At 37.2% G+C, this 9,983-nt stretch overlaps 1 protein-coding gene across 1 annotated transcript; it reads right to left on the bottom strand.

Annotated features, from left to right (window-relative positions):
* Positions 1-2,514: 2,514 nt before the first annotated feature.
* On the bottom strand, positions 2,515-3,648 carry LOC129761617 (uncharacterized). The gene has a single exon (XM_055759351.1). The coding sequence runs from the start codon at positions 3,646-3,648 to the stop codon at positions 2,515-2,517; it is 1,134 nt and encodes a 377-aa protein (XP_055615326.1).
* Positions 3,649-9,983: the final 6,335 nt, after the last annotated feature.

Here is a 9,983-nt window from a genome sequence, read left to right as displayed (position 1 = left end):
AGTTTTTGAAGCATGATTTGGATTTGTAACCCAGTATAGAATCAATGTTAATCAATGTTAGCATGTAAGATAACGAAGTTATAACGGATATTTGTGTTTCTTAACTTATGACTATGATGATGATGGTATGTTAATTGTTTGCAGAACTTAAGTCGTATTTTTTTTTTCTTTAGTCGAACATACAAATTTAATTTTAAACAATAGTTTGAGCCCGCGCGCGTTTACACACATAGAGAAGCATGAGATTGAACATGAACAAATTTTTCTCGAATCAGATAAAAACGTTCCAACGGGTTTAATGTGGAAACCGGATTGAAGCTAGGAATAGCTCAACTGGAATACTCGTAGATTCATCTTTTCAACAGATAACGAGATTTTTCTGTGTTGTGGCGGATCTCATTGCAGATTTCAGGTGGATACGTTTATACTCCATGTTGAATGTAGGACCTGAAGTATCGGCTGGAATTGGGCTTAGGTTTGCTCAGCTGTCTGGTCTCGAAAACGATTAACAGACCGTTTTCGGGTATCCAGTGAAGCAGAAATTCCTTTGTAAATTCAAGGCTAATACTGACATAGGTATTGGGTTCAATTCCTGATCGGTCAAGGATTTTTTCGGGTTGGAAACTTTCTTGACATGCCTTGGGATAAGTAGTGGGCCTGAAGTATCGGCTAGAATTAGGCTTGGGTTTGCTCAGCTGCTTGAACTCGGAAACGATAGAATCGTGGCCGGGGATCTGATAAAGCGGGAATTCCCTTGTAAATTTGTGGCTAATACTGACATAGGTATTGGGTTCAATTCCCGATCGGTCTAGGGTCTTCCCGGGTTGGAAATTCTCTCGACATGCCATGGAATAAATACGATCAGATAATGGCTTATATTGTTCTTTCGATTAGTAATTTATGTCTGCGAGATAACCAGTCCGTTTTCCTTTCAATTTCAATTTGCATACTGGTTAGTTAATAAAAAATATAAATACCGTAATATAATAATTATCAATAAGATAACTCGTCCCGCTCAAACCTTTGTAGGGGAATGAGGTGGGACCATCATCATCAAGTACGTCTTCTGGCCGGACAAGGCGTCTTCCCATTACGCCAAGAACACGCTAGCGTATCTTGAGGAGAAAAAGATACCGTTCGTGCCGAAAAAACCTTACCCAACAAACTTGCCCCAGTGCCGCCCAATAGAGGATTTCTTTGGCTCACTCAGTGCCCTAGTGTATAAAAACAATTGGAGGGCCAAGGACACGAAGCAACTGACTACAAGAATCCGGAATTGTATCCGGAAAATGGACGTAAGTGCCGTACAACGTTCTTGTGAGAGCATCGCGACAAAGTTGCGTCGAACAGCAGACCACGGCCCTTACTCAAACATTCACTGACATTTTTTTGAAGAAAATACATTATGTTATTAATAAAAAATACTGAAATCGATGAAAAAAATTTTTTTTTTTTATTTGTGATTGAAGAAATTCTCATTTTTTTATTTAACACCCGTTACTGGACCGATTCAGATGATCGATATATCAAATTAAAGCGAATAAGCTAGTCTTCTGTGGAAAAATATTTTACTCGCAAAAAAATTTGATTTGGTTTTCGTAATTATCGATTGTGTTCGTTTTTTCTAGTTTACACGGTTTCGGGACCAAGGGCGCTATATATTTTTATATTTTTGCTTGAAAGCTGAGGAGTTTTTACATAACATATCCAAAAATCAGAGGTGTGTTTTTTATCGTTTTTGAGTTATTATTTTTCAAAGTTAACATGATTTAGTCTCCGTTCGATATTCCTATGCGACTAGACGAGATCTATGCGAAAAGGATTCCATTTTTTTTTTGCAAATTGAATATTTTTCCAAAAAAAGACTAGCTCATTGACTTAAATTTAATATGTCGATTATCCAAATCTGTTATGAAGTTCAAAAGTTATGAATTTTTGAAAAACATCATTTTTGGAAAAAAATGGAAACATGAGTTTTAGACCAACTGTTTCTTGTTTGAATATTAAAGTATTCCACCACAACTTCCGTGACAATTTAAACTTTTGCGCAAATTTATCCCGAACACGAAAGTTGAAACGAGCGATTACATTAAACATTTATTTAAACAAAATTTTGCTACACTACATTTATTCAACGAAACTACTAATTTTACTTAGACTACATTTAATTTTACATTACTACAGAAACAGGACAATTACTACTTTTCACTTAGATTCTAGGATAAAGACTGAACTATAGGACATTCAAAAATACATAATTGGCCGACTATCACAAAATGAACCTATTGTACGGTATCTTCTTCGCAGCATCATTCAAATAGTAGCGAGGGATTGGCCATCGTACCTTATGCTATAAACTACTTATTTAAAGTTTAGTACACGTTGCATGCAGGCAACACACTAACGCTCACTTCTACACTCTATTGGTTTTGAGTTCGCTTGTTTGTAAACATAGCCGGCCACCTAAATTTACAATGATAAATTTACATTACATTTCACAATAACAATACAAAATTACAATGTTTGATTCATATTCTTCTCGTTCATTAATTCGGAGTGTGCTGTAGTGACATCGCGATCGAACGGTAGTGGAAATATCTTGGATACCGGTCGTTTGTATGAACCATTGGCTGTTTTTATCGTCACTACTCTGACGACACCATCTTCTCCTGGGTGAGTTGACTCAATTCTACCAAGTGGCCAAGCAATCGAAGGTTTATTTTCGTCCTGTACAAGGATCATCTGCCCCACGCGTATATCGATTGGAAGTGATATTCGTTTGCGTTGGTTGTTGAGTTCCGACAGATACTCTTTTCTCCAGCGTATCCAGTGATCCTGTATCAATTTCTGTAATTGCTGGTAATGGCGAAGACGGTTTATCGGTGTGTGCGAATAATCGGGATCGGGCATTGAATTTAGTGGTGTTCCGATCAGAAAGTGACTCGGAGTTAGAACGTCGTACTCTCCAGGATCTTCTGACAATGGAGTGAGTGGACGGGAGTTCATATTTGCTTCGATTTGTGTGAGAACAGTTGAGAAGTCCTCAAACGATAATTGTGTTGTGCCTATTGTTTTGGTGAGTGAAGTCTTTGCTGTTTTCACTGCTGCTTCCCAAAGGCCGCCAAAATTTGGTGTTCTCGGAGGTATGAAGTTCCAAGTGATTCCTCGGCTACTGCATTCATGCGTGACTGTGTCTAGGTGCTTCTTACTGTTCATCGTGTTGTAGAGTTCATTCAGTATATTTTTTGCACCAACGAAGTTAGTCCCATTGTCCGAATGTACTTCCATGGGTAAACCACGACGTGCGACGAAACGACGGAGTGCGGCTACAAATGCTTCAGTTGTTAAGTCACAAACTAGTTCAAGATGCACTGCTTTGGTAGAAAAGCAAACGAATACAGCTATATAAGCCTTTCGTGATGTAGCTCGTCTATGCGTTGGCTTTAAGTAAACGGGGCCACAGTAGTCGACACCGGTGATTGAAAAGGGTCGACTAGGAATAGTGCGTGTTTTCGGAAGTTGGCCTACAGGCTGGGTAATTGGGGTTGGGCTAATGCGAAAGCATTTAGGGCATTTGCGACACACATTATTAGCTAGTTTGGTACCATTGATCGGCCAGAATTCTCGGCGGATTGTGGCTAGCGTCATTCGGGGACCCGCGTGTAATCAAAGGGCGTGAAAATATACTGCGATGAGGCGAGATAGGGGGTGGTTATTTGGTATAATCATGGGATGCTTCGTGATGTATGTTTCATTGGACCGCTGAAGTCGGCCACCGACGCGAATTATGCCATTTTCATCGAGGAAGGGGTGCAATAGCTTTATCGATGATTTTGGTGAAACCATATATAAATTATATGTTTAGAGACGGGAACGATCTTTTTAAAAAGGAGAACAACTACACTTTTCGGAGGTTTAAACTAGACTGACTTTATTTCTAAACTGTCCCTACAAGCTAAGCTAGATTCTGTTTTACATTTCCTATGCTACGAAACTACCCACACGTGTTCTTCTCTTCTTTCACTCATGTGTTGAGTGAGATGATCCTTATGCTGGCGCGCATGTTGAGTGTCCGGGGGTTCTATCGCTTCGTTGCTTATGTTGCTGTTCGGTTTATTGCTTCGGTTGATTTACGATCCTGCGCATATGGTTCCTTGCGCTTATCAATGAGTTCCTTGTTCGTGACGAAGCAGCGTTTGCTGGCTCGGCTGTAGTTTATGTTCCGGTCGTAAACGGATTGCACTTATGGTGAATGGTTTTCAATTCATGGAATCGGCTCTATGGGAAGCTTATGGCGTTGATACTGCGTTGGCTGTTCTGATGGAGTTCGTGTGGTCTGTTGTGAGATCGGATGTATTACAGGGGCTAGGGTGGTACGTTGTTAACTTCTCCCTCCCTAAGTGAGATTCGTCCCGAATCTCCGACTGGTTCGAAGTGCCATTTCTTCTGAAGTGAGATTGTAGTTGGAATTATTCTACGTTTTCCAGATTTACCTCTATTTTTGATGAATTGTTTCTTCGTGATGACAAAAGGATCCACACTCCTAGACTGCATATGATTACTGTGAGTAAGGAGAATCCTCCGATTGTTGTGTTTTCAAAGGCTGTATGATTGCTCTGTATCTCATCGATATGTTCACGGTTGGTAATATGCAATGTGTGCAGTTGGTTGATGTCAGGTTGTTCAATAAATTCTGTTTCTTTGATAGTTAGCCCAATGGTTGAGATGAGAGTTATCTGATCATGATCGGTGGTGGTTTCAGCGTCATATGTGTCGTTATTGACTTTTACTTTGCAATCTTGGAAGTTGATCAGTAGATTACCTGTGACTTTTCTGCTTCCGATATCGCAGCTAGAGTTGAGTGTGACTGGTTGAATGGCGTTTAAAATTAATAGAGTGTTTTCGTTGATTTGTTTTATCTGCATAGGCCCGTTGTAACTTGTATATGAACATTCAGAATTGTGTCCGGAAAGTGCGTTATGAATGCATCCATTTTCTGTAATGTTGATTAAGGTCTTCCGATGGCAGACCCGGTATTGTTCGATAATTTCGCAGGGTTCTTTTGTGACGAGAGTTGCCGATTCACTTGTAACAGCAATACGATAGTCTGAAGAAATGATTTTGTTGTTGTGGGGCAAGCTTTCGTACCTAACGTAATGATAATTTCCTGACAAAAATAATGGAACTTTGATAACAAAAATTATGTTTGAATTGTTGTGCAAAACTTGAATTCCTAAATATTCGTAAACCTGGTCTAAGTTGGACAGCTTAATGTTTTGATTTTCTAATGCATCTAAAAAATATTTTGTTTCGTTTGGATTAAGGATTGCTTTTGATAGAATTCCTAACCTGGCAAATTGAACAGATTCGAAAATATCTTTTAGTTTATTTTCAAGCACTTTCATATTGAATAGTGTATTTTGAATGTTCTGTCTAACATGAGGGTCTTTACACTTGTTTTCATGGTTCCTATATTTTCGTATTTCGTGTATAATATCTCTTTGTTGATAGTTTATCTTTGAGATCACTAAGTTTAGTTTATTTTCGAATTCTTTATTGATGCTGATTTGTTTTTCGTTATTTTTTATTAATTTATTTATCCTGTTGTCTGTTTGTTCAAGTGCTTGTTTGATATCTTTCAAATCGTTGTCATCTAAATTACCGGTTATAGATTTAATTGCGCTTCCTAATGGGTTGAAAATTCCTCGTTTTGGGCGTTTGACTGGGTTCAGTCTGGAAAATGTTTCTAAAAGGCTAGACATTTGTGCGTTAAGTACGTCTTGGAATTCGGCTGTTTGTTCGTTTTCCTCGAGAAGCTTCAAAGTATAATTCAACATTCCGATATTCCTTTGAAATTTCTCCAAGTCAACCTTGTGGATGTGCAAGTGATGAGAATTGACGATTTTTGTTTCCTTCTCTTTAAATGCTATTATTCCAGCATGTCTATTGAGGTCCGTTATTGTTATAGTAGCGGTTGTTAGGTAGATGTACCTAAAATATAAGAATATTCATTATTTTTTTTCGTAATGTTGTTTGTAGAATGGATGTTCCATCGATTTGTATTTGTGTGTACCTAAAATTAGAAATATGTTATTATTGAAGATTAATCTTAGTCTAGTATTTCTTATTTGTTTTATAGATTTTTTTTATTTTTTATTTTTTTATGTTTTTCGACGTCGTTTAATTTTTGTCTTGTGAAGTTTTCTATTCTTTGAGTCGATAAACGTCTTCCTTCTATTCGTCAATACTTTAGTTTTTTTAAATGGGTCTTTCGTCTTGCTTTTTATACCCTGTCTTGCAACGTAGATTTCCTCGTTGGGTTCGAGTACCGGTTCTGTTTCGCGGGTTTTGTTATGGTAGTCAAGATCCATTTTTTGTTTTGCTTTCAAGCGCACAATCGCTTCGTCATAAATTTTGTTCCTATTTGTTATGATTTCGTCCATATTTAAAGGTCGTTCTTCGCCCTCTTTGATTCCAAAGAAGATTTCAGCTGGTTTGAGATTTGTGCTGGAATGAATGGTTTTATTATAATGTGCAAGGGAAATTCTAAATAGTTCCTTTTTTGTAACGTCTATGTATTTGTCTTGAATACATCTGTAGATTTCACTTATTGTTGAATGGAATCTCTCGACGATACCATTCATTTCACTTTTATTCGATGCAGTGAAATACATGTCTGTTCCAAGATCAAGAAGCATACCTCGGATTTCTGCGGATTTGAGTGATGGTTCGTTATCACAAACTATTAATTTAGGGCATCCGTACATTGTAATTAGTTTTGTTATGCCGTTTCTAATATCGGGTATTGATCTTGATTTAATTGGTATCATCATCCCATATCTAGAGAGTTTATCGACTGCCGTAAGAAAGATATTCGGTTGGGAAATATAAATTTCTACATGGACAATATCCAACGGTTTTTTGGGTATGGGGGTTTGTGAAAAAAGGATTTTGTATGGGTGACGTTCGTATTTTGCTTTTTGACACGTTTCGCATACTGAAATGAACTGTCGAATGATCTTTTTCGTGTTTGGGAAGTAGTAATTTCTTTTAATTTCGGCTAAATTTTCTTCAATTCCTCTATGAGCTCTAGAGTGAATAGTTTCTATTACTTCGTTCTGCTCCTCAGAAGTTTTCAAGTCGACTAGAAGTTTTTGGGAAATAAAAATTTTGAACGTTTTTACTCTGCTGAAGTAGTTTTTGTATACAATCTGTATGGTATTGATTAATTTTTCTGGGCAGTAGATGCAATTTGTTCGGGAAAAATCTATTTTTGTTTTGAGAATTCTAATAAGAAGTGGAACGCCGTAAATATGTTTCGTTATTGTATGTCGAAACACTTTAGGAAAAATTTGTTCAAATTTTTCGTCTTCGTTAGTGCTAATATTTAAAATTATTTGATTAGAAAAGGAGTTTACTGGTTTCTCGGTGCATGGTATAAATTCTGAGTCGTCTGTATCTGCTGAATGTTGTGTAGCCATATCGGAAGATGTGTCTTCCTCTTCATTTGCATTAATTTCTTGTGGTATTCTAGATAGACCATCTGCAACAACGTTTTGCTTACCAGCCTTGTATTGGATGTCATATGAATAATCTAGCAAGGCTATCATCCATTTTGCTATTTTCGTAGAAGGATCTTTGAGATTCATAGCTCCGGTTAAAGGTTTATGATCTGTAAATAATGTAAATTTCTTTCCAAAGAGGTAAGGGCGAAAGTATTTAGTTGCCCAATAAATGGCAAGTAGCTCTTTCTCTATCGTCGAATATTTTTCTTCACTTCTATTCAGTGTTCTTGAGGCAAAGGCAATTGGCCTGTCTTTTCCTATCGGTCCCTGTGATAAAACAGCACCGATTGAATGTTGTGATGCGTCTGTGGTTAAGTGAAATGGTTTTTCGAAGTCTGGATATTGTAGCACGGAAGTACTAGTTAATATTTGTTTACATTTCTCAAAACAGTCTAAGAACTGTTGTGTGTGTTCGATTTTTTCGTCTTTTCTCAGACATTGAGTAAGAGGTTTAGTTATTCGACTGAAATCTTTAATAAACCTTCTGTAGTAGCCTAGCGTTCCCAAGAAGGATTTGATATCTTTTTCAGTTCTTGGAGCGGGCCAATTCTTTATTGCGTCTATCTTGTCTGGATTCGGCTTAACACCATCTTCGTTGACGATATGTCCTAAAAAGCTGACTTCTTTTTGCAAGAAAAAACTTTTGTCTAGTTGCACTTTTAGGTTAGCATTTTCTAAAGCATTGAATACTTTGTTCAGATTAACGTAATGTTCTTGCAGGCTCGTGCTGTAAACGATAATATCGTCCATATACACAAGGCAAACGGATCCGACAAGACCTTTGAGAACGGAGTTCATGAGCCTCTGAAATGTCGCTGGAGCGTTTTTTAGTCCAAACGGCATCCGCAAATATTCGTAATGCCCTTCGTCTGTGGAGAAGGCTGTTTTTTGGATGTCTTTCTTATTCATACCGATTTGATGAAAACCGGATGCGAGATCCAGTGTTGAAAAATATGTGCTTCGTCCTAATTTATCTAGGATGTCTGTGATATTTGGTATTGGAAATTTATCGTCCACAGTTTTGGCATTTAATTTCCTGTAATCCACTACAATTCTCCATTTTTGTAAGCCTGAGGCATCTTTCTTCTTTGGAACAACCCATATTGGAGAGTTCCATGGGGAAATAGAAGGTCTAATTATGCCTTCTTTCAACATCTTTCGAATCTGATTGCTAACTTCCTCCCTATGGCAGTGAGGATAACGATAGCTTTTCTGGTATACTGGTAATTTGTCTTTTGTGTGTATTGAATGTGTAACTTCTGAAGTGTTTGAAAGTGATTCGCCGTCGATGTAAAATACTGATTGGTGTTCGTTTATGACCTTTATTAGTTGAGCTTTCTCTTCTGAATTCAAATGACCTAATCTTAATTGGTCAATTAGTTTCCTATATCTGTTACTGATGGGTACGTTATCATTTATGTGGTTTAAGTCTGTACTAGATTTCAATTGTTCGAAATTATTTGATTCTATTTCGAATGGGGAGTTTAAACTGAGCAGCTGTGATACTTTTGCTCTGTTTTCTATCGCTACAAAAGCTTTACTTTCATGTGCGTGATAGAGTCCAGCACATATGATTAAATTAGGTGAAATTTCGAAATCGCTTTCAATTAAGAAATCTCCATTTTTCGTAGAAACTGGGATTTCGATATTCAAGATCGTTTGTCTGGGAATTTCTTGTGAAATAATTTCTGGATATTTTCTGTACATTTTGTATGTTTTGTTTGCAACGTTCAGTGTATTGTTTTTAGTGTCAATGATTGCTCCTATCTCCTGTAGAGTTTCATATCCGATTAAGCCATCAAAGAATTTATGAAACTCGAAAACGTGAAAAACAAATTTGGATTTGATGATATCAGGGAATGGGTTAAATTCAACGTAGCTATCAATCAAATGTTTTCCAGAAATATTTGTGACCAATGTTGGAGACGGTAATTTTGAAGATTGTTTTACAAGTCTGGGGCTCAAATAATTTTTATTGGCTCCTGTGTCGACGAGTAATTTTAGGTCGAATCCTTCTAGGGTTTTCAATCTCAAGTACGGTATGAAGTTCATGTTATCGGGTCTTCTTTGGTGCCCATTTAGATTATCTACTAAAGCGGATTTTTCTACCGGAGTGTTTTGCGATGGTGGTTCTATGGTCAACTGTTCCGTTTTTTCGATAGTTTTATCGTAATTTATATTATGATCGTAATATTGATATGGCTGTGGATAGTAATAGTAGTATGGATCGAATGATTCATCCACTGCGTTATGTAATTCTTCTACGTGAAATCTTGGTGGTCCAGTTTGTTGAAAAAAGTTACGGTTATTCTGTTGCGGGTGTATAGGAGGATAATTTATTCTCTGGTTTCTTGAATTAGGTCGATTCATGTAGTCTACTTGTCTAGATCGGATTGATCGATCTACTTCCATAGGTAC

This window comes from Toxorhynchites rutilus, chromosome 1 (assembly GCF_029784135.1).
Source record: "Toxorhynchites rutilus septentrionalis strain SRP chromosome 1, ASM2978413v1, whole genome shotgun sequence".
Lineage (NCBI taxonomy): Eukaryota > Metazoa > Arthropoda > Insecta > Diptera > Culicidae > Toxorhynchites > Toxorhynchites rutilus.
The sequence above is the reverse complement of the archived record's forward strand: the minus strand, read 5'-3'. Positions and strand labels throughout refer to the sequence as shown.

Excerpts from the sequence above, each read along its gene's own strand:
- LOC129761617 (XM_055759351.1), bottom strand. The coding sequence starts at position 3,648 with ATGACGCTAGCCACAATCCGCCGAGAATTCTGGCCGATCAATGGTACC.